The 25,231-nt window shown below is 35.5% G+C and overlaps 1 protein-coding gene across 1 annotated transcript; it reads right to left on the bottom strand.

Moving 5' to 3' along the window:
* Nucleotides 1-4,488: 4,488 nt before the first annotated feature.
* On the bottom strand, nucleotides 4,489-24,400 carry LOC145591063 (formin-like protein 18). The gene is made up of 17 exons (XM_081647445.1): nucleotides 23,996-24,400; nucleotides 20,647-21,347; nucleotides 20,119-20,340; nucleotides 17,961-19,954; nucleotides 17,734-17,863; nucleotides 16,247-16,318; nucleotides 15,802-15,900; nucleotides 15,570-15,611; nucleotides 15,257-15,337; nucleotides 15,125-15,175; nucleotides 14,914-14,995; nucleotides 14,666-14,760; nucleotides 9,760-9,831; nucleotides 7,532-7,648; nucleotides 5,817-5,885; nucleotides 5,293-5,359; nucleotides 4,489-5,129 (listed from the first exon to the last, which is right to left on the bottom strand). The coding sequence occupies exons 1-17, from the start codon at nucleotides 24,066-24,068 to the stop codon at nucleotides 4,939-4,941; spliced, it is 4,158 nt and encodes a 1,385-aa protein (XP_081503571.1). The 5' UTR covers nucleotides 24,069-24,400; the 3' UTR covers nucleotides 4,489-4,938.
* Between the last annotated feature and the right edge of the window lie 831 nt (nucleotides 24,401-25,231).

Here is a 25,231-nt window from a genome sequence, read left to right as displayed (position 1 = left end):
TAACTTTTTATTTTTCATTTTATTAATTCTATTTTTTATTTTCTTTGGTAAGTTTTTCTCCAAGCAAATTAGCTTTGTCAAGCTAATTGCATTTTCTAGCTCCAATGGTCAAGCTAATAGCTAGGGATTATTTAATATTGCAAGCAAGTGCCTAGCTACAACCATTGGAGTTGCTCTAAGGTAACTAGCTAGTAGCTTAATTTTCTCCTTAATTTATCAATTACTATATTTTATTATATTATCTCCTGCCATCAAGATGACTTACGAGTTATATGAACAGGAAAACAATGTGATTAATTGTATAGAAAGGAGTTAAAAGGAAAGCACGCATTTGAGTTGTACCACATAATAAAAAAAAACGATGATGATCTGACTTGATGAGTAGCATTCTTTCCCCGTTTTATTATTATTATTATTATTATTATTATTATTATTATTATTATTATTATTATTACGGCTATTTCACCAAATGCCACTGAAAACTTTAAAAATTCACCAAATGCTATCGGACTTTTCAGAATTCACCAAATGCCACTCAATTTTTAAATAATTTACCGAATGCCACTAATGACTAATGGAGTTATTAAGGCTTAATCATGACACATGTGGACACGTGTCAGTCAGTTATTGGTTTAAAAAAATATAAATAAAAAAAATAAAAAATAAAAAACTATAAATCCTAAGCCAACCCAGCCCCACCACCGTAACCACCTGCCAAAGCCAACCGACAGCCCAAAGCCAACCGCCGGAACTCCTTGACCTCCTGCCGGAACCCCCTAACCTTCCGTCGCAACTCGCTGGAACCCCCTGACCTCCTGCTGGAACCCCTTGACCCCACTAAAACCGTCGACTCTACTTAATCCCCTTTTCCTCCTCCCGAAAAACCATCATAGCCACCGCAACCGTCTCACGCAATGCCCAAAACTCTGCCTGCCCGACTCCGGCACCTAGATGATGACCCACAAAACTCCGTTTACCCGACGACCTCCACCCCAGCCCCCCCGCAACCACCTCACGCACCAACACGACGCATCACCATAGCCACCGAAACCGACCATGGAAACCCAAAATAGAACCCGATTGTGGAAACCCTTCACCCTCAACGGCCGAAATCGACCATGGAAATCTAGAATGCTCGATTTCTATGGACGATTTCGTAGTTTCAAGGGTGGAGGATAGGAGGAGTGGTTTTGCGCGGTGGTTGGAAAACGCTGGGTGTTTTGATCAAAGCTCGTGTTGGTGGTATTTGGGGTCGGGGCAGGCTGTGTGGGTGGTTTTGGGGGGTCGGCGGTGGGTTAGGTGGGGTGCAAAAGGGTCGATCAACCGTTTTTTGGTGGTTAAGGGGGTGGCCGACCGTTTTCTACTGAGATAAGGAGAGGGGCTAGGGTTTGGCGGTGGTGGGAAGGTGGCTGGGAAAATTTTGGGTTTTTTTTTTTTGTTTTTTTATTTAAATTTTTGTTTTTCTTTTATTTTTATGAATTAAGATAAATAGACCAATCATATCATGATATGTGTCATGATTAAACCCTAATGACTAACGGAGTTAACGGCCGTTAGTCATTAATGGCACGCGGTGAATTATTTAAAAACCGAGTGGCATTTGGTGAATTTTGAAAACCTTGATGGCATTTGGTGAATTATTAAAGTGCTTAGTGACATTTGGTGAAATAGTCGTTATTATTATTATTATTATTATTATTATTATTATTATTATTATATCTCAAAAACAAAAGTCAAATAACCTACAAAAAATTAGTGGGAAGCCAAGATATAATCTGGCCCCCCCACTCCTCTAGCTATAGCAAAACCTACCCTAATGAAGATATGAGCTGCAGCACGAGCCCCAATGTCTTGCGTCGTCAAGAACCTCTGAACCCGTTTCAGCAACGCAACAAATTCCTTCTCTAATTCCCCAAGCGAAGAAAAGGAGAAGGGAATGAAACCATATCCAATTGTCCGACAATGAGCTTCATACTTAACCTGCTTCCGATGAGCCGCATCAACCACAACCCGTCCAGGAACAAAGTCAGATAGCCCTGTCTGTGTCAAAGGAGAAGACTCTGTGAATCGACACATACATCACGACCACGATCCCGTGAATAAAGTAACACATTGGCAGGTCAAAGGGCCCCGTCATTCCCTCCTAACAACCCTATGTCAACCTCCTTTCTTGCTGAAATCCCAGATCTGTAGCAAATATCAACAAGTGTATCCCGAACAACATTATACCGATGTTTAATACCTACAATACCAGCACACGATGCCGCGTGGTCATCGAAAATATCCCCAGTAAAAACCCGAGAACAAGCAGAGCACGACGTCGAGACAGAGAACAATGGAACACACATCCGGTAGCACAGCACACATCGGTATGTCTTTGCGTTCATCGTCTGACCTAACCCAAAAATAGGGGTTGCTCGAAGCCAAGCAGAGGTGTGATCTCCCTGCTACGACTTCCACAATGCCTACTGACGAGGAGACAAAGAAAAGACGGATCCTGCAGAAGCGGTAACCTTTGTGAAATATATATCTGACAGTTTCTTCATGAGTTTAGGGGCAGCAACCTCACAAGGATTACCTAAAATGTCAGATTCCACTGTTCCATTAAACAGACTCAACACGTTCTCAAAGGCTTGACCAAAACCAACAATACCAGTACGACGCGGAAGCTTTGTCTGCAACCCAGCAGACTGCAACCGAGAAGCAAAAAAAGCATAATGACGAACATCACCTGCGGAATAAACACCAAGCCCTCCAAATACAAATGGTAAGGTGGCAAGTCGCCACTGCCAATCACCAAACCCGAGCCCCGAAATAGTAACAATACCCTCCAAGGAAAATCGAAAAGCCTCGTCAAATATGCACTGAGCCTCGTCATTATTATTATTATTATTATTATTATTATTATTATTATTATTATTATTATTATTATGTTCAATATTTCACACTTGTTAAGTTGTTAATGCAAATTTTATATTGTTTCAAAAAAAAAAAAAAAAAAAAACGCATATTTTATATCAATATTATAGAAATTTTTATTAAAATGAATTCAACAAAATTTACATTCATTTAGGACAGTAATCAGTAAAACGAGTACAGTAAATTACAGATATCACATTTATCCGAATAATTATCTAAACACATGTTCGCCACATACTCAGATAAGGATTAGATGAGATAAACAAGTAAATTAACCGAGCGTAAATATCTAATACATCCATAATGTTCACACTTTGGGTTTCTTTTGTATGCCTAAACAAAGACTTCACCTATAGTTGACTTTTAATTTTTTGGCCCAAATAGGACAATATTTTATAAAGTTGATGGCAAACCAATTGACCCAACTACTGACTAATTAAAAGAATGACAACCTACACAAAAGATACGTATAAATATGTATTGAGGTGATGGGAGAAATTTTTCAAAAAAACAAAAAAAAAGTCCATCAATATCAACTTTTGTCTTGATCATAAAGTAGGATGGGATATGAACCAAAATATCATCTTTAGTATGAATAGAGAAAATGGTTCAATTGTGAAGACGACTGAGACTTCTAAAACTAAATGGAAAAAAAAATTATTTTTGTGAAACGTAATTGACAATTATGTAGAGTATATTGCATGCTATAAGGGCTTGTTCACTTAAGCTTAATTTCAGTTCAGTTCAATGCAACTCCTAATTTCCTTCTCTCATAAAATATTCATTTCAATTCTATTCAATTCAGCTCCAATCAGTTCAGTTCAGTAAATATGAACAGACCCTACTATATAAACTAAATTATATACTTCACCTATTTATTTGGGATGAAGTAACTATAATAGAATATCATTTAATTTGAAATGAAAAGAATATTACTTTCTATGTATTTTAAGTGTTTCATTTACTATATATGTTTATTTTTTAAGTATTAAAGACAAGCTAATAAAACAGTAAATAGGTTATAGGAAGTTAAAGTAGGACAAATCTCATTAGTTACACTGATGAAAGACTTGGTGTAATATACAGCGTGCGAGTTGCGACCATGCGTCACTTCTATAGTGTTTTATATAGATGCATTACAATGCCAAGCACGCCCCTTTCTATATTAGGTAATATCCAAGTCATGTAATTTTGTCATTATATTAATGCTCTTTTTGGTAAACATAGAAATAAATGGGAAATGAAACCTCTAAAAAGTATAAGAATGAAAAGTAATTTGATTGACAAAACTATCTACTTAATATGCATGTTGTAGTATGTTGCAATTAAAATAAAGCATAGAAATAACGAAGTGTAATTTAAAAATAAGCAGAAAATATCCTTAAATGCACCTTACACTTGAGTTCATATAAGTTTTTTCTTACCATTATCTAGTTGCACATGTAAGACTTGCTCTTCTTTATGTTCTTTTTATCAGTTTCGTTCTAAGTATCACAAAAGTCAGTTGACTCAACAGTTAGCTAAATTAGAATTCAAAGACGAAAATTAGAAATGTTTTAACACCAATAGTGTTGAAAATAGATATGCTGTAAATTAACTCACAAAAATATTCAGATGGTAAATGTTTTAACACCAATAGTGTTGTTCATCTGTTACAATCACCTCGGTCGTATAGGGGACTATGAAAAACTGACGTCCCTGATATACATATTCTTCAAAGAATGGTACCCAACAAAGAAGGGTAAATTTACAGCTAAAGCTCTAAAAGAACCCATAATAATCAAATCACTAGCCATATAATCTAACCTTTCTAACTACAATTAAATGAATTACGCTGTACATTATCAATAATCTATGCGTCACGAAGCCATCAAATACCTCACTCGCTCCCTGTTTGAGTTTCGTGTATTTCCTCACAAGTCACAACATTGAGCATACTAGCTTCTACTGCTCTCCTCTGGCAGAATCACCAAGAGATTTGTAATTGATGGCCCTTGGGTTATGCTATGAGTAGATTGCTCATTTCAGAGTGCCAAATTTCCAAGGGGACTGCTGCACATGGTGGTCAGGGTCCTTCACACGAGCATTCATCTTCGACTTTTCATTCTCAGCTTCCTTCTCTGCCTTTTTCTTCTCAAACTCAAGCTGTTTGCAGTTCTCATCATGTGCTCGATGGAACATCCTAACAAAGTTCTGTAAGGTTGACACAACTGCAGCCAAAACATCAATAACGAAATACTTGAGTGGCTCTTAGTATTGCAGATAAAGTGGCCAAAAGATCAAAAAAAAAAAAAAAAAAAAAATATAACCACATCCAAATTATTTTTTTTTGGACACTTCAAAGTCAAATTATCGGGAAGTATGGATCTGTACCTTGTTCAAATGGAACCTTTGCTGGATCTTCACCAAAATACATAGCCAAAGCATCAGCATTTCTACCCTGAAAACATATATCATAAGGGTTTAATTACAATGTCATAAATTAAACCAGAGAAATTTAGCCAAGGCCTATGTAAGCTTTTTTCGAATGAAAAAGAGTAGCCAAATGGAGTGATTGTTCCCTTAATAAGTCACCACTAGTTAAAAGAACACCAATTGGCCCTCTCGTAAATTTTATTTGTAAACTCTTTCTCTTTACTTTACACACTTTTTCCAGCTTTTAATCAATCGATTATTTGCTATACTCTTTTTCCTACTCGGACATTTCCTTATGATGATTCATGTTCGCTGACCCCAACTCATTTTTGGACTAAGGCTTTGACGTTGTTGTTGTTGTATAAGTTCACATTAGAGCTACTCAAGTTCAATTCAAAAGTAAAAATGAGATCGATCAATAAATCCATATAAGCTCCAATAAGTTCAAAAGAACAAAGCCTCAAGGAACAATATAAACATACCACGATAGAATAAAGCGACGCCAAGGACCTCACTTCACCCTCCGCGTAAGAAAGAAACCCCTTCAAGATCTGTTCAAAATGAAGTTAAAAAGAACTCGAGAAAGATAATTAAATAAAAAAAAAAAACTTCGTAAATCACTATGTTCAGCAGTTGAGAATCTTGAGATATCTTGAGATTTTGAGAACATATAATATTTTTAGCTCATTTGCACACTAATCAAATCAAGCAGGTCAACTTTGGCTGGCACTAGAGGATTTATTCACATTTTCACTAAAAACAAAGGACTATTTTGAATATCTATAGAATGCAAATAAAGTTACAAAGATAAACTATATAGAACAGACTAGAACATAATCCAGGATAGCAGGACAGCAAATTAAATTTAAATTTGTCATTAGGGTATAGTGGCAAATTAAGAGCGTGATAAGTGCGACATAACTATGTTTTTTATGTGATCTTTACAGCATTTGATGTTCATATTCTCAAGATAACACACTAAAACAGTGAAACGGGGTATATAGTTTTTGGTGAACTGTAGCTTAAGCATGATGTATCGGAAACAAAGAAACTTTCTATCTTCAAAGGAGCTTAAGCATGATGTATCGGAAACAAAGAAACTTTCTATCTTCAAAGGAGATCAGTCAATAAATTATAGTTATCGATTCTCATCACAGGCGGATACAAATTATAGCTCCTGTGGCTCTTTAAACACCAAAAAAATCACAATAGACTAATCTGCACAGGCGGATACAAATCTGCAAAGATAATGCAGGAAATCAATACAGTCTATACAGACCCCTGAACATACAAACATATTCTATAAGATAGTGAGAGAATGAGAGAGGAATAAGTTCTGAGTTAGTTACAGGGGTATTAAATGTTCAGTAAAGAAATTAGTTACGTATGAACGTATCTGAGTTTTGTGCAAGTCAGTAATGTTATAAATAAGCAAGCAGTTGACAGAGAAAGTATTCTGAAATTTGATAACAGGTTTGTGGAGTGGGAGTGTCATTCCTCTCAAATGAGTGGTTAGCCTGTATTTGGTGTAATTCAGCTTGATTATCAACACATAAATATTTAATTGCCTATTTATTCTTTCCTTATTTCAGCAATTCAATCTTCTTGTTGAGACTGAGCTAGAATCAGTCTTAGCCCTAGCAGATTATTAGTAGTATTCACAAATGAGGCAGTTTCAAGAAGCCACATGCATCACAAATTCTTTATTTCTAAGGCAAACCAAGGAGCACAAAGGTCATTCAAGCATAATAATTAACACTTATTTACTGCGACTTACGCACATTCATTATTAAGGCTGTATGAAGCAGCGACATGAAAGAGGGCATGAAGAATTATACAACGATCATAATTTTACAGAAAGGATAATTTACTTGATCCAAGAAGATACATATGTTGTAGTATGACTTTCAATTAATGAAATAGTTTTAGCCTAAAAGATGGCACATTTACGATTCAATAACAAACAAAATATTGGCACAGTAAAGTACAAGAAAAGTCTCAACACGGGTTAAACAATAATCTAACATCAAAATAAAGGACAATTTAAGAAAAGTCCATATGAAAGATCAGAGTGGAAATTCAATATTTTATGGTGCTTTGATCTAAGCTGATGAACCAAAGATCACCTAGGGAGCCATATGATCTTTAATAACAGAAATGAGCACAAAGGAATACAAAGTAAGAACTAAACACTAACCGTGCAAAAGCATTCTGAAATATTGCCATCATTTCCTGAGGCAGTCAGCTCTTGAACAACCTTTTCTAACCCTTTGCTAATAGCTTGCATTTCCTCTGCCAAGATTTTAAGTTGTATCTGCAAAGTAAATGTCGATAAATCTCATGCATACACATTAGTTGATAAAGGAGAAATAAATTATAGCTTCTATTATGAAGGACGAGAAAATATATAGCCTCTATTATATAGGATGTGAGAATATACAGCTCCTATAATACAGGATGAAAAATCATGAAAAAAAAATGGGTTGAAATAACGGTATCTGACAATATATGCATGCATACAATACAATTCTTTTACTGCTACGGCGCAAGATCAGATCTACTAACCACCTAGTTGGTTAGTAATCAAGCACCACGCTGAAAGATGACATAAATACAGTTCAAAACTTCAAATAAAACAGAGGTCATGCTCTGATTTCAGAATAAGCTTTAAAAGAACACACATAGTCATGTATAAATGCTCCAAAGCTATATATATATATTTCTCTTACACGTCAGATCCTCTCAACTTATGCTACAGAAGGGAATTCTATGGACAGGGTGCAGGTTTAACTTCATGGCCTGAAGGCCATTAGATTCTTAACAAAATATTTTGTCAGCATCTTAGTTTGATTGTCTTGCAATAAAATCCTAAATTTCAATTCGCTCAAGGGAAGTTATCCTCCGTATAATAAGGTGTCCAGGGGACCTCTTAAGTCTTCAGTGGATTCTACAGCAACAAGTTACTTTCAAATGAATCAAGTAGTTTCCTTATAAATGAGAATAGTTGTTCAAACTCCCAGTCAAGCAGCAATGATGTGGCATGCTAACAGCAGTGCAGCTAACAATTACAGCAGCGGCAGTCTCAGTGCTAGTACAATTCCAGTGCAACACATGAGTATAAGAAATAATTATGTGACTTACATTTCTACTACTTTTTATTATTTTTTCTAGCACACATACCATCCATTTTACTCTACTAAAATGTACCCATGCTGATGCTAATGCACGAAATATATTCCTAAAAAAAACTCCATCATTGTTTTTTTATAATATATATATTTTTCAAAATCATTCATAACTAAGTTAATAATCGCCAGAACAAAAAAATATAATACTATATCAAAATCAACTTTTTGTATATGAAATATATTTATATACATATATATATTTTCTAATATCTTTCTATGTACAATATATCCTGTGCATTTTGCACAGGTAGTCGGGTACACTTTAGTGCACTAAATGCTACAGTTATCATACCATCAATATATAGCTGGGGCACAATATCGGGCATATCAGGAAAATATCACAGAGTTTTTTGTTAGGAGTGATAGATGGAACAACCATAAGGTCAGCCTAGAGAAAAATTTGAGAAACTGATGATTTTAATGTAGCAAAGTCGCTGGTGAGAATCTGCTAGAGATTAGCATGGTTTCCAGCAGTATAAATGGCAGAAAAACAGAAGGAAGATGATGATTATATTGATTAGATGAGATTTACACTAAATTGGATGATAATTCCACTTTCGAGCGGTGGATCCGTGGATGCTCTCCTAACACGAGCTTTCGAGAGGCTCAATCTCTCCCAATAGCAAACTTCAGAATATTTTCAACATGTCCTTATTCCTCCTAATGAGGCCTATTTATAGAAAAACTCTCATAAAATCTAACTTATTCCCCAAGCTACTACTAATAGGCTATGACTAAAATACCCATCCCCTATTGATTCCTTGCAGAATCTAAACAAGGTCTGTAATTAAGATTGGATAGGAGGCATAGTTCCCTCTGTGAGTTCCATTAACACTTAAAACTGAACTTGAATTCCAATCCAGAAAAACACTTGACGTGTTCAGCAAAGAGAAATGTAGTCTAATGATTCTACCTCCCCTGCTTGTATCTGATTTACAACAGAGACTTACCTTGAGAAAATGGCAATTATTTAATTGTAAACAAAAAACATAGTTCATTACTTCATATAAAAACCTATCCAACCTAAAAATATTCACATAATAACAGGAGGATGGTACCACTTACCTTGAGAAAATAGGATTTGCACATAGTTAGTTATAACATAATTTTTGCTTCAAAAAAAAAGTTAAAACATAATTTCAACCATTTGGAATATTTATTATCCCTTCCTTACAAACTAGATTAAGCAATAAAAATGTATGATAACGAGAATATCAACGAAATACAGATTATATACCTTTGTTGACCCCTCCAAATTGGCCAAATCTTTTGGAAAATCCAATACCTCAGGTAGTTGATCAGCAAGAATCTGCAGATTAATAAGAAGAATTCCACAGTGCGCCAAAATTAATACAATATTATATTACAAAGCCTAATTTAGAGGCCACTCTTGAAAAGTTGTCCTAACAAATCTCACTAGAAGTCTAGATTTTGCACAATAAACAATTTTCCACTTCATAATGCATAACAAAGAAGCAAAATTTTTTTACACATATGAAAATGGACATAAATCCAGTTTAAGAACAAGTCTTGAAGACCACTAAAAGTCAAACAGGGCAAAAAACTAGGGACAGAGGGAGTATAAAATATGATTATAGTTCTTTCATTCTTTACTTGACTTTCTTAAAATGAAAATGTCACCAATACTTGACCTTTAACATAAATGGAAAAGTTTTTTCACACATTAAAGTAAAGTAATTCTGATAATTACACATACTCTCCCACCACCACCATCAATCATCATATCAAGCCACCACCCCAGTCCTTTATAGTTTATACCACCTAGTCCACCGCATCAACTATCAACCACCTCAGTCTAACAAAACACCATCCCAATCTAATGAACCACCTTCCAGCTGAAACACACAGGCAGTAAATTCACCATCCTCCTCACCGAACGGACAACCTAACTCGCTGAAAACCACCCTCACCCTGAGCTCAATCTATTTTCTCTCTCCTTGCCGAAATTACTGCCCTCCACCAAACCGCCACCTCCACTGAAATCACTCACCACCAATCGGAAATGTACATATATAACCCACCACCACTTTTTTGGTATTTTGGAGAGAAAAGAAAGAAAGAGAATCAAAGAGTTCAAATTTAGAGAAGGAAGAGAGAGAAAGAAAGATAAGAGGGGTTGAAGATGAAGAAATCAAAGTCAGCGGAAGAGCATGTGGTCTGGACTTTGGGCCGGGAGAGAGAAGAACTGGATGGCGGTGGAGAATTCGGATACGACAACGGAGAAGAAGTTGAAGATGAAGTCTCGATTGTTATGGTGACAGGTTGGTGTGGTGATTAGTGGTGAGCTGGCAGGTTTAATTAATCAATTGATTACTCTAAAACAAAGCTTAATTAAATAATCTCTATACACTCTCTCTCCTCTTTCTTAAAAAGTGTACCAAGCCCTATCAGTCATCTAAAAAAATAGGAGAATATAATTCCAAGTACCTCCAAAATTCTAATGCCACTTTTTATTTTTTACAAACTAGGAAAAAAAAACCCCTTCCATAAAACAACACCAAAGAAATGCATAGTAAACAACCCTATCTATTATCTAATCCCAGGCATTTACTCCAAAAGATTTTATCATTAGTCTCTACAAATAAAATCTAAAAAACTTGGCAAAGAGGTCTCCAAATAACCTCAATATTCCTCCCAAAGTTACAAGACACCCATGAGGTCATATGTAACCACCTCATAAATCATATTTTTGTAAAAAAAAAAAAGATAATTACTCCGCCTCATAACTCCACATATACACAAATAAACATAATTCATGAAAAGAATAAAAAGCCTTACAAGTTAAACGAAATCAGTCCCTCATCTACACTTACCTATTAAGAGAATCATAATTGTTTGAAGTAATTGCAAATTAGTCACCATGCTAGATATTACTTTTGAGTACTTGTAAAGAGGGACTTGAACTTCTTACTCTCTTAGGCATCATGTATAGTGATGAGTCTAGGGGTGAGAAAAATCCTGAAACACATGTTCCGAGTCCGAGTAATAAAATTAGGAGCTTGTTGCAACTAGTTCTCAAGTTTTTGGAACAGGTTAACACAAGTTCAAGTTCCAAGTACCCTCAACCAAAATTAGAACCTATCAATAAAGCCCGATTCATATGAGCCCAATATTAAATAAACCCTAAACAACTAGTTGTGTTTGTGATTTGTAAGAATTTTAAGTTTGTGACTTTGTGACTTGTGAGTATCCAAAATAAACTTGTTTTTCACCAATTTATTAAATATCCCTACCTTATAAAAAGTTTAAGAAATCACTTATGAATAGTGCATGGACATTTATATCCCTACAAATATTCTTTTACATATTTGTACTCATTGAATTCAAAAACCTTTAAATTGTCTTTTGAATACCCAAAGTAGAATAATTATTTGTGTTTATTTCAATATTTAAAGCATCTTTTAGTCTCACCATAAATTTTGGTTTAGAGTTTATAATTGTATGATTAAAATTGTCCCTTGAATTCCCTAAATAGATTAATACATTAATTATTTGGGTTTATTTCAATATTTAAAGCATCATTTAGTCTCTCTATTTTTTTTTTTGGGAGTATATAATTGTATAATGACTTGTTTAATAGGGATATGCAAATAGATATAATAAAATATCATGCAAATATTTATAAGACAAAAAGACCATTACTAATAATTCTCCTCAAAGGGCTAGCCACTGCGCGCATTGCGCGCTTAAGAATCCTTAGTACTAGTAAAACACAGGATACCTAAACCGGAACCAGAACCCGCCAGTTCTCATTTTTTCAGGAACCTGTTCAACAAAATCCGATTTTGGTTTCTGTTCCTTGGATTTTGACAAGGTACCCTGTTAGCTGTCACACTCACCCCTAGTGCTGACTGTTGAGTGCAAAAGTAAGGAGAAGAGACATGGGGCTTCCTCTCTAATTTTCTATTCCACGTATCCTTTCAATCCTAAATCCATAAAGAGAAAAGAAGCCCATGACATATTTCCATGAAGAGTGTAAATATGATTCCATTTAAAACATTCTACCAATTGCATAAGCATCCATCCTTCATAGCTCGCAAATGGACACTTCCCCTCATCCGTGAAAAAGAACATCTCCCATGATTGTTTCAGAAGGGAATTCGAAAGAAGATGGAAAATCGGAAACACAAGGGTATGCTAAATGGAAATATTAGAAGTAATGTTGATAGAGCATCTGAAGTAACTATGCCACTTTCCAGTATCAAATCTCATGCAGACTTACTGAATCCCAAGAAAAATAAACAACTCATCAAGGAAGTGATTTCACATAGTTCTAATGAACCTTTCACTACCAGTAAGGTACGGAGTAATATCAAATGAGAGGCTAGTGTCACGTGATTCCTTTTACCCACTACATAAAGTAAGTGCTCTCTCTCTCTCTCTCTCCCCCTCCATTTTTCTACTTTGACCAAAAGTAATGTCTATGAAAATAAAGTTGTGTTTCTTCAAAGACAAGGGAGTAATTGATACCAAACAACAAATAACCTCCTAAAACTACATATCATGAATTCATGATAAATTTCAAGAATATTTTGGGACAAAGGGAGTATACACATAAGCGAAAGCTAACTAGCCTAAAGCTTTTTTGCTTCACGAACCACTCTTTTTCTCATGTAAAAAAGAAATAATTACCTAACTCATGCGGATATAAATTCCAACAACCACATTTTCATATACCTACTAAAGCACTTTACGAAAATCCTTGTTCATCATTCCTATAGTTCTTGATAACACACAAGGGAAACCATACATTCATCCTCCAAATTTAAAACAGCATTTGGAAATCCTGTTCCTAAAAGAAACTCTCTACCTTAACACTAGTATTGGATCTCTCTGCTTCCTCAAACATAGTCCAATTCAAAAGAAAGACATGATCTTAACAACAGTTTTAAGAACAGTCACTCTCACTTTTGACTACTTAATGAAGTTCATTCTCCTTGTTCCATCAACTACCTTACAAAGAAAAACTGAAATTAGTATCCCTTAGTAATCTAGCTATGCCAACATCACTTTCTTATCAAATGCATACTCCGTCAAGGATAGTGCTCCAAAAATTACTAAGAAAGAGTATCTCACCGGCAAGACTTCTCACTAAGCCATCAATTTCAATAACAACCAATAGTCTCTTTTTTAAAAGCTTTAAAATCTCTAGAGAATAAGTAGAATTATAGATAACTTTGAACCAGCATTTAGTACCTATGTAGGACTTTGTAATACCTTTCATCCTTTTCATTGACATACGTGATAAAGTAATAAAAGTAAAATGACCTGAGAAAATGATACGCTAAAAAGGCAAATAAATGGTCAGAATAGCTCAGTTGGTAAAGTGGAGGACTGAATATACTATTTGGCACAAATAACTCCAAGAGTTAATTCACCAAACCTACCCCTTCCATTGTATTCTAATACAGCACAGAAGTAATAGTTCTAAAGGGATAATAAATGTTCCCTTGAAAAAAAGGTACTGTGACAAAGTATAATGAGATCAGCTAACTTGATAGCAGATACATCTTACTCCCTCCATCCCTCTTAATGTAGCCCCATTTACTTTTTCACGGTTTTCTATATCTTAAATGTATTAGCAGCATTTTTTTTTTAAATGATACAATGAAACTGCTTGCTACAGCCTAACAAGATAAATAAATAAATAACAAAAAAAAAATTATAGATATCTGGAAATATGTGGTTAAAGTTTTAAAACTCCTAAAAATTGCAAATAGAGCAAACATTAAGGGACGGAGGGAGTAGGTCATCAGCAAATTATAGATGAAAGGAGTTTGTGACTAATTTTACTAACAGATTATATGGGTGCAAAAGATAAACATGTAGAGTAGGCTTAGAAAGAAATTCATTTCTCATTACTAGACGAGCCAAGAAGAGAAACAAAATAAAGGGGGAAAGATTAGTGTGTTAACATGCACAAAAGCTATATTTTCCATATTACTTCTACTGCCATCTAAAGACTACAATTCATTGCAAAGATGTTCAAGATAAACAAATTGAGTAGAGCCAGTAGAATAAAAAAAAAAGGATATTCACTTGCAGGCACAAGAGTCCATTGTCCACACTATGTCTAATGCCGTATGAAGATAATGCAACATTACTTAGGAAAGTTGATTTACCTTGCACAGGTAATGCATAAGAGTCATCTTGCTATTCCGAGAACGCGTATCTGTGAGTTTAAGGAGGCTATCCAGTCGAAACCCAACAGCAGCACCTGCAGGCATGTTCATGGATATTCAAAGGCAAAAAAAAAGTGATGAAGCATCTAGAATATGCAACAGATGTGAGTGATGATTACAAGAAGAGCATGTAACCCACACAAAATATAAGAAAGAGATTCAATTGAATCAAAAAAACCTCAGCCCACCTCGAGCAGTCCCTTGGTTCAATGCATTGCCCAAAGACAAAATTGTTTGCATGACTCTTTTCAACTTTACTGATGTTCTGATCTGAAAATGGTAAGACATGTCATTGCATAATCACATATGTAATAGACACTTCGGGAAAGAAACTAAAGAAAATATCCCGACCACCAACAAGGCGATGGAAAAGGCCAAGATTCAACGGAGAACACTTGCCTCTTCTGATGCAGAACTCACTATCTGTAAATTCTTTCTAAGATCAGACGCCTGAAAGTATTATAAATACACAGATTAACAATCTAGACAAAGTTTAAAGAACTAGATCATAATGAAAATTAATCAACAAACCTGAGAGATAAATTGTATCTTAAATGAAAAAACTCTTAGTTTCGACTCCACTCGAGGCACCTTCATCAACTCTAAGAAGAACTGTTTCAGAATTAAAAAGAATATACATAAATCAAAATGCCCTATTTTAACATTATATAACAGCAAACAAATTAAATCAAGCCCCAAAATAACCATATACTAAGCATCGGATTAATTTAACTGGTACTATGTCATCTTGAGCTTCACTGATCTTGGTCTCCCAAAATGTTTAAAAACATTGATGTGCAAAGTTAAAAAGTTAAATATAGAAGAAGAAAAAGAATTGACTAACCTGTTCACATTTCCCTAAATTATCTTTATCACCCTTGTATCCCTGAACCAGACAGAATTTTTTACATAAGACTTAAAGAAAGACAAAATGTTCAAGAAATAAAAACAATGATTTCTAAATGGACAATATAATCCCACAACATAATATAGACAATAAAAGTTAAACATATATCCAAAAGATAAAAAATTAATGGATCATTCCAGATCAAACTTGCCTCTGTCTAATAACTTACCTTCAGTTGCTCCATTTCTTCCTTTGTTGGACAAAATTTTATAAGGTTTTCCACTTGATCAACATCCAAAGCTGAATCATCCAAAGCAAGTACTGAATTCTGCAAAATAAGAAAACAATAATGAAAAACCCTCTTAAACCCATTCTGTTTTTAATATTCTACTAGGAAAATAAATCTTGGCTGCAGTGCCATATGCCACCACATACTATAGGTTTTTCAGCTAACCACAACCATCATAATATGCCGTGACAGTTTCAAACCATCCGTATTGCCTGCCAAAGTGGTTCCACAACTGTTAATGTGATCATAACCACAGCCAAGACTTAATTCCCTAATTACTACAGAGTGACAATAATCAGCAAGCTCAGTTATCTGTTAATTCTCTACAATAGAAATTATCATCAAACCCTAGGTTTTATTTGCACACCGACAATTATGACCTTACCATTAAATCAGGCAGAGGAATTTTCACTTTTGTAAGCATTATTTCACAATTATAAGCCCTTCTAAGCTCAATCTGCAGAAAAGCCATGGACAAAGATTAAAAAAAAATGCAAATACATTAGTTCGCTAGGGCAGCAGAGGCACATAACATAATGGCAAGACTCAGAGTAGATAATAAATAAAGCGCAGCCAAGAAATTAATCCACTAGATAAGAGGAGACAAGGCTCAGCCCGAACAAATTTACTGACTGGGATTGTTTTGATTCAATATAGTGCACCACTTTCTTCTTCAACAAATTCATCAAGTATGACTCACACTGAGGTAGGGTCTCAAGAGGGTCAGATGTCCAAGACCTTGCCCCAAAGAAGTCAAATACTATGATGGAGGCTATTAAGTATCCTAATTGACAACTTACCAATTGCATGCTTCTAGTCTGTTTTCATTAACCTTTCAGTAGCTAATACATGCTATGTTATAATGAAGAACACTAGCCAAAGATTAATTACTATACTAATTATTTATTTGTTAACAGCTTGTTTGGATGGAGGGAAATGGAGGGAAGGGAAGGGGAGGGAAAGGAAGAGATGAGTTTTCCTCCATTTGGATAGCAAAAATAGGAGGTGAGGGAATTGGGAGGAAGAGAAATGGAAGGAAATAATTTCCTTCCACAATTAAGAAACAAATCTTTCCAAATTAGAGAAGATTTGGAAGGAAAACATGCTTTAATAATCTCCAGCACATTCTGTTCATTTGTTACCTCTAACACAAGCCGTGATCTTCCACCGCAGACATCCAAACCATTCTTCGTCTTTTGTTTTTCAAAATTGATTTTAAACTATAAAAAATCAATTTCTGGTTTGAGATACATGATTTCTGGTTTTGATTTACAAAAAATCGATTTTTCATGAAATCCGATTTTTAATTTCATGAATCAAGTTTCACAAAATTGATTTTGATCTTCAAAAATTGATTTTCTGAAAATAAAAAAAAAAGGTTTTGATACTTAGAAACCAATTTCCTGAATATACGATTTCTTTTTCTAATACCAACATTCAGAAAATTTTGTTTTGATTTTCGAAAATCAAATTTCAGAAATTTTGGTTTTAATTTGGCAAAAATCAATTATCAGAAATTTGGTTCTGGAAAATCGACAATGAAGAAAATTTGCTTTCCAGAATTTCTTATTTTGGAAAATTTGGTTTTAATTTAGCAAATTCCCTCACTCTCTCTTCCTTCATTTTCTTTGTTATCCAAATGAGGGATTTCCCTTCCTTCACCCCTCCCCTTCCTTCACCTCCCCTTCCTTCATCTTCCTTCCCCTCCCTTTCCTTCCAAAAGTTCTATCCAAACACAGCCTAAATCTCCCAGCAAATACTGCCAGATGTTGGATTTGACAATAGGTGATTCTAAGAAAACTAATGAATAGCAAGCAAAAAAAATGATTTTTTTTTATTACTAACCAACATTGAAAGTCAAACACAAATTACCAGCTGAATTTTTTCAGGTTTAGACCCTGAAGTACGACGACCCGATTGCCCTCCAGTGACACCCTTGTCTGCATTTGGAACAGATGCTGCAAAGAGGGTCTCAAGTTCTGACATATCAAACTCTGGAGCTCTGTCAAATATTGAAATTATTACAAGGGTTCAGCAGTAAGCTTTGGACTAAACTGTGCAGTTAAAAAAAAATTATCAAGCAGGGATCAAACACTTACTTGGAAGCCTCATCAGGTTTTTGAGCGTCGGCCCATAAGCTTCCTTGCATTACCCTTGTCAATTTCAACCAATGAAATGGCTTTACATTCTTTTTTGGTTGACCCTGATTCCTCGGAGTAACACGAGGAGGGACCCTACCCTTTAAACCAGTGGGTCCAGGGGGTGGAGGAACTGGTCCTTTGCTACCAGCCACTTGAGAATCTTGAGCAGAACTATTAGCTCTTGCCAATCCTTTTCCAAGAGGACCTGGTGGAGGTGGCACTGGTGGAGTTTTAATTGAAGTTGTGGACCCAACATTAGAACAGGCACCTTTAGGAGGTGGGGGTGGTGGAGGCACAAGAGAAGACATTTTAGGACTAGCAACAGAAACAGGCAATTTTGGGGGAGGAGGAGGAGCTTTGACTGGTCCACGTGCGTTGGTATTAGACAAATTTGAACCTATAGCTGAAGAAACATTCTCAGGGAGACGTGGAGGAGGCAGAGGTGGAGGAGGAGCTTTGACTGGTCCACATGCGTTGGTATTAGACAAATCTGAACCTATAGCTGAAGAAACATTCCCAGGGAAACATGGAGGAGGCGGAGGTGGAGGTGGAGGAGCTTTGACTGGTCCACGTGTGCTGCTAATAGATGAATCTGAATCTGTAGCTGAAGAAACATTCTCAGGAAGACGTGGAGGAGGCAGAGGAGGAGGAGGAGGAGGAGGAGGAGGAGGAGGAGGAGGAGGGATTGACAATGTACTCCTAGCACTAGAACATGGGGACTGCAATACAGGTGGAGGAGGAGGTGGAGGTGGTGGTGTTGACAAGGGAACCCTTGTATTTGAAGAAAGAGATTGTCCAAAAGATGTTGGCAGAGGCGGGGGAGGAGGTGGTGCTGATAATGCGCCTCCTGCATTCACAAAAGGAAGAGGAGGAGGAGGAGGAGGAGGAAATGACGTGTTCTGGACAGTTGAAGATCTAAAAGGAGGCAAGGGTGGGGGCGGAGGGATTGACGATGGATTTGTACGACAAACAATATCATTTTCTGATTCTACTGGTGGAAGGGGTTGTAATGCTGGTGGAGAATCTTTATGTTGTGATACTGAATGAATATGAGGTAAAGGAGGAGAAGATGGCGGAGGGGCTGGTGGTTGAGATAATGCAGATGATGAGAGAACGTTTTGTCCAGGTTTAGATACTTCGGGTACAAAAGCGACCAAATTAGCCGTTGATTGTGGAGATATTGCCCCCTGATGAGCAACCGCATCACTCTTGTATGTATCATTATCATGCAAAAGCGCCGTAATCCCAAGTGAAGACGGTGAACTATGAAATCTTTGCATAGGTTTTGGAGAACCTTGCATGGAATTGCTATATATGGCAGAACTTGAACGGGAAGATTGAAGTATACGTGGGGATATTATCTTTGTTTGAGTAGTTTTTTGAAGAACAGGAAGCAAGTCCTCTGGTAGACCCTTCTTTGGAACAACAATATCATCTGGAGAAGGACCAGAGGACTGTTTTGAGAGCTTCTCATCAATTTGTTGAGGATGTGATACTGCAATAATGCTAGATTTCTCAGGCAGACTAGCTTTTTCCAAATTTTCTAGGGCAATATTTGAAACACCTTCTTTATGAGCATCAGACTTCTGTCCAACTATATGGCCTATATGGGTGTCTACTGTTGTTTCAGAAGAGCAATGGGATTGCCTCTCAAGAGTCCCTTTTGAGGATCCCATGATGCTGTCTTCCTGGACAAGTGATTTCAAATTACCCACAAGACTTTCTTTACTCTCATGAGAAGCTATCTCCAATTTCTCTTTGAGTTCTTTTGATGAAGTAATTTTCTGAAGAACATTTAGTGCGACATCAGACTTTGAATCTATCCAATCCACGTTGCTGAAAATCTCTTGCACCTTTGCAAATGCTTCAATAGGAAGGCCTTCTTTCTCCTCAGTAACAGGCATATCAATAGAAGTGCCAGAGGTTGCAGAGTCCATCTCTGAGAAAAGAACCTTCAGGAAAAGGAAAAAACCAAAACAAAATTCAAGTTTTATCTTATATACTCATATTAATCATTGAATCTCACAACAACCAAAAAAAAAAAAAAAAAAAAAAAAACACACACACACACACACAGTGGAGTAAGCAAAAACAAAAGGAGTGGGAGCGTGGGTACCTCAGCTCTGAAGTCCTTAGGAAATCTATCCTTGTCATCCCACAAGATATCAATTTCATCACGATTAAGCATCAAAATATTGGATCTGATAAATGCTGTGCTAAACATAACCCTGAAAATCATCTGCTCACGTTCCAAATCATCATCCAAGCTTATGCACTCAAGCACAACATCCCCTTGAACATGACAATTAACGTCAAAATTCACTAATTCACTTTCTGCCTGGAATATACTCAGAAGAAGAAGCCATTTAGTGAAGGGAGTCAAGCATAACATTTTAAAAATAAAAATTAAAATAAAAAAAAGTAGTATTTGACAACAGAGAAAGAAGGACTAGCAATCTCATGAGACATAATATCAAAGATGGAAATATCTCATGTCGCATATACAGAAAACATCACCAACCAGAAGAAGATAAGACACTAAAGTACACCTTACAACCCAGTCGAAGCACAGGCCAGTGAAAGATTGACAATAAGGGAAAACATATCACAAGGACAAACAGATAAATCGTTAACCATTTTTTACCTGCTTGTATTGCCGAACAATTTTACTTTTTTTTGGAGTTGAAAATAGCATTATAGGAGTTCGGTCAGCAGCAGGTGAAGGGTCTCGTCCATAGATTCTAAGAATAGGTCGGCAACCACCCACCCCATCAATATTAGGGATGAGCCTAAGCATTATGCAGTCCACAGTCAGGCACCTGTCCTGGGGAGGCCACTCTGAGTCCAAGTGTCTCCTTGATACATACTGAAGATATCTCAACTGAGAGGGAATTGGATTTAACGGGCACATCAACTGCAAAAGCTCGCAAGGGGCTTGTCTGTAGATCATATCCAGTGTCTTCTGTTCCCCATTATATAGCTTTCTGTAGATTAAGAGTGCGGCTAGCATGAATGCCAAAATAGGCCAACCACCTCGTTCGCAATGCATTAAAAGAACATTGCGTTGACCAAGCAAGAGCCAGCTATCACCAGATCTCAGACAGTGATGAATCATCTCCAATGTGAGCAAAGGACAACCTTCATGCTGCCGAGGATAATCTATTACAGTCATGTCATACTCCGACAGCATATTCGCAATCTGGCTCTGCTTCTCTCCCTCACGAAAGTTGAAAACCATGAACGAAGCATCAGGTAGATGACCATGGAGTTGACTAACTATTCCATCAATGTAGCCTTGATAATTATCATCCTCCACCACATCCGTTGTAAAGCAGCAATCAAAGACTAAGCCACAAAAGTATTATCTCAAACAGGTGAATAAGAGAATTCTAACAATTACAGATAAAACTATTCAGAGAGAACAGGCAAGGATGCGTAATGAGAAGACAAAAAGCTCGGTTGGAAATCAATCCTCATCCAAACCGAAATTACTTAAGCAAACACAAAAATTCACAAATTCAAAACAAATTCACAAGGAAACTTGATCAATACAACCAAGTCTAGTAACATGTTCAAGTCCAATAATGAAAAAGAAAGACACAATGCCTAAAACTGTGTGGCACAGATTGACAAATCAGATCTCAAGATCAAAGAAAAAACCCACATGTAGCAAAAACTATTCATAAGTCTTACATAAGTTTCCATCTTCTTCTTTCCTTACAATAATAAAAAGTAATTTAAAACCAGTCCACAAACCATATTTCCCCACCCAAATTAATCATGAACAACTTTTCAAATAAACAAACAGCAAATGCTACTCCCTCCACAGCTATATACTCCGTATAATTTCTTTTGACAGTTTATATTTCTTCCATAAAACAATTTCACCCGATTTTCCAGGATACCAACAAGAATATTATTTTTAAATATCAAGCCTAATAGTAAAATAAATGTGACTATTGATAAAAATTGTACCATACTACCAAAAAGAGGAAAAGATAGAATGGAACCACAGATAAGAGAAAAACCATGAGGGGTACAGTGATACAAAAAGACAAACAAAGCATACAAGAGGGGAGAAAATCAGTAAAATATACATGGCCATATATTAAGGTCCTCAAGTACAGATTAGTTTGTTCAGTGAATAACAAGAAAGCCTAATAGATGTCCATGCTCAGCAATTAGGCACAATCTGCCTCTCTAATTATACTTCTTTTAGTAACAAAAGAAAATCTTCTTTGTTTCTGACTAGTTTCCAATACATTGACATCATGAAGAGTAAAATTACTCGTAACCAATATTGAACATCAGTTTTAACCATTCCACAATTTCCAAGATGACAACTAACTACACTAGTTTAAGACTATGTTCTCTTCACCTGAAATGCTTTCTTAAAGTCTCAACAGACCTGATAACTTGATTTGACTAAAATTTGACCAAATTTGCAATTGCACACTAATATAAGAAGAAAGAAACAGATATGATATCTTGATTTTACTAGTTTTGACCATATTTGCACACTAATATAAGAAGAAAATACAGACCCAATATCTTGACTTGACTAAATTTAGACCACACCGGTGAGGTCTAAACTTTTCTAGCCTTGGCCAATTTAGTCTAATTCTCATAAGAATAAGTAATAAGTTCCTGAATAAGGTGAAGAGGACGAGTAGCATAAGTTGTCTTAACTTCACAACTTACAAGTGAGCCAAAAGGGGCAAAATACAAGGTTCTCAAAGCTCATAGCCTCTTATCAAGAATGTAACAATCATGATTTCATTACACTCTATTCCACATTATACAAGTAGACAGCTATCATGCAGGTTAGTAAGTATCTGATGTTTAGGCTCTAGCACCTAGAAATCTAGAATCAATAGCTCGTACCCTTACTCTATTTAATGCAATGAAACTTCTTTATACACATGACCCCATAGGGAAGATACAAAATATCACAAAACATACATTAAAGCACAGACATAGAGATTAAGTACAATCCAAAACCAACCCACATTGATTAATTAATCTAAGAAAACCAGACTACGCAACATTGATTAATTATTCTAAGAAAACCAGACTACGCAACAGACAAATAGACAATCACCAGCCATTTGAAAATAACTAGCAAGGAAAAGACTCAGCCAAAACTGAGCAGCATCAGTTGAGAATTATATAAGACTAAAACCAGACAATACTTACAAATACCCCAGTAATAATGACAGAAAAAGCATTGAAGATCCAATTAGCTAAGATAATACCCAGCAAGTAAGCTACTGAAACCTGATATATACCCACCTTTTTTTTTGAGGGAATGATATATACCCACCTAATGTAAGGAAATGTTGAATTCCAAATAATTTATAGCCTTGCTACGATAAACCAAAGACTAGAGATAGTTTCCCACAATTCCAACCATTACCTAAATCGATTCCACATTCATGAGCAACAATCCAACAATTATAATCCAATTATACCACAACACAAACTCCTTTCTAGCATCATACTTGTGTAATATACGAGTCAGAAGAAGATCCATATCTGAGTTATTCCAAATCACCCTCACTAATATCAACTAAACCATAGCTCAACTGAAACAAATGCAGGTCCCAAAGGTGATTAGTCAGACCATACAACAAGGCCAAAACCGTAATCGAAAAGGCCAAAAGTATGGGGCCGGTTGCACGAACCAAGTCTTTTATCTTCTTGGGTTGTCTAAAAATATCCTTTTCCTCCATTCGCATTTATCTTATAATTGCAACCCTTAATCACACTCATAAAAACCATAATCACCAATCAAAAAGTTGATGCAATTTCCAACAAACCCCAATCAATTTCTAGGCCTGAATTCTAAGTTCAAATCATCAAATCCATAAAAGTATACTACAATCGCATCAAATTCAACACAAAATATCAAACCCCGTATCAAATCATTCTAAAAATTGCTGGAAAAAAAAAACATCAAAAATTGCAAATTTAAACAAATAATAAAGACGTACCATAAACCCTTTCAGCAATCTCCAACAACCCATCAGGTGGTTTCTTGTAGAAGAACTTCCTAAAAAGCGCCATTTTTCGCAATTGAACTAAAAAATCCAACAACTAATTTCAAGAAATAATGTCAACCCATTTCATCTGATGTTACCCAGCTCGTTATATATACGCACAATTTAACAGATCATTAAAAAAATTGCTGCAGAACTAAGAAAGCTTCAATTTACTACGGTATTCTTTAAAAAAAATTATAATTTTCTTCTCCTTCACACTTGCAACAACTGCAGATGACTTCGCTTTCAAAGAGAGGAATACAACGTGGTGGGCTATGAGAGAGAGAATTTTAGAATTTTGGATTATAGATAAAATGTCGAAAATTGGGGAGATCTGAGCTTTGTCCTGGAGTTTTCTATTACTACCTCGGTTTCGTATTATTTGTAATAATTTAACATTTTTTTATTCAAACTCATGTTAAGGTACACTATTTATGTTGTTTATTTGTTTGGATTTATGAGTGTTAAAAGGTATTTTAGTAGTAATAATGTTAAATTTTCTAATATTTCATTTCCTCGAAAAAAAACAAATTAAATGCAATAATGAAGGTTAACAGTTTGATACATTGGTAGCCCTAATTTAGAAAGTAATATGATTAGGTTATTAGCTTTGACCAATAAAATTTTGCTTTAAGCACTTAGATATCAAATCAAAGGGTCAATTATGTTGTAAAGCTCCATTTTTTTTTATTTTTTTTATTTTTTTGGGCATTGCTTTTGGGAGAATTTTAAGTTGATGTAATGCTTTTGTAGGCATTATACCTTTTTTATTCACTTTGAATGAAAAGACTAGTATATTAGGTGTTCAACCTAATTCATGATTTTCTAGATTAAGCTACTCCGTATGATTAAAAGTCGACACTAATCATACTATATCCAAATAGGCAAATAGTCTTCTTCTTATCCTAGGAGATGTCACTTGGGTCTAAAGTTAGAGGAAAAAAATAATTAATGAAGCTTTGTAGTTTCTACAAAAAATTAAAAGTAGAGCAAAGGACTCTTTTTTTTTTTCTTTTTTTTTTTTTTTTTTTTTTTTTGAGGGGAAGTAGAGCAAAGGACTTAATAATATGGGTTGATTGTGAAATGTGCCCATGATCATGAAAAAGCCAAACATAAATTTATGTTATTTTGATGTTAACTTGTTATTATTTTTATTTATATACTCCCTTTGTCTCATAATATAGTTCT

This window comes from Chenopodium album, chromosome 18 (genome assembly GCF_948465745.1).
Source record: "Chenopodium album chromosome 18, dcCheAlbu1.1, whole genome shotgun sequence".
NCBI classification, from domain to species: Eukaryota; Viridiplantae; Streptophyta; class Magnoliopsida; order Caryophyllales; family Amaranthaceae; genus Chenopodium; species Chenopodium album.
This window is presented reverse-complemented; position numbering and strand designations above follow the sequence as displayed.

What these genes read in the sequence shown, in the direction of transcription:
- LOC145591063 (XM_081647445.1), bottom strand. Translation starts at nt 24,068, where the DNA reads ATGGCGCTTTTTAGGAAGTTCTTCTACAAGAAACCACCTGATGGGTTG. An exon ending in AAACCTGATGAGGCTTCCAA is followed by an intron (nt 17,864 to 17,960) that starts GTAAGTGTTTGA and finishes AATATTTGACAG; the next exon opens with AGCTCCAGAGTTTGATATGT. An exon ending in TTCCTCTGCCTGATTTAATG is followed by an intron (nt 15,901 to 16,246) that starts GTAAGGTCATAA and finishes CTTATTTTGCAG; the next exon opens with AATTCAGTACTTGCTTTGGA.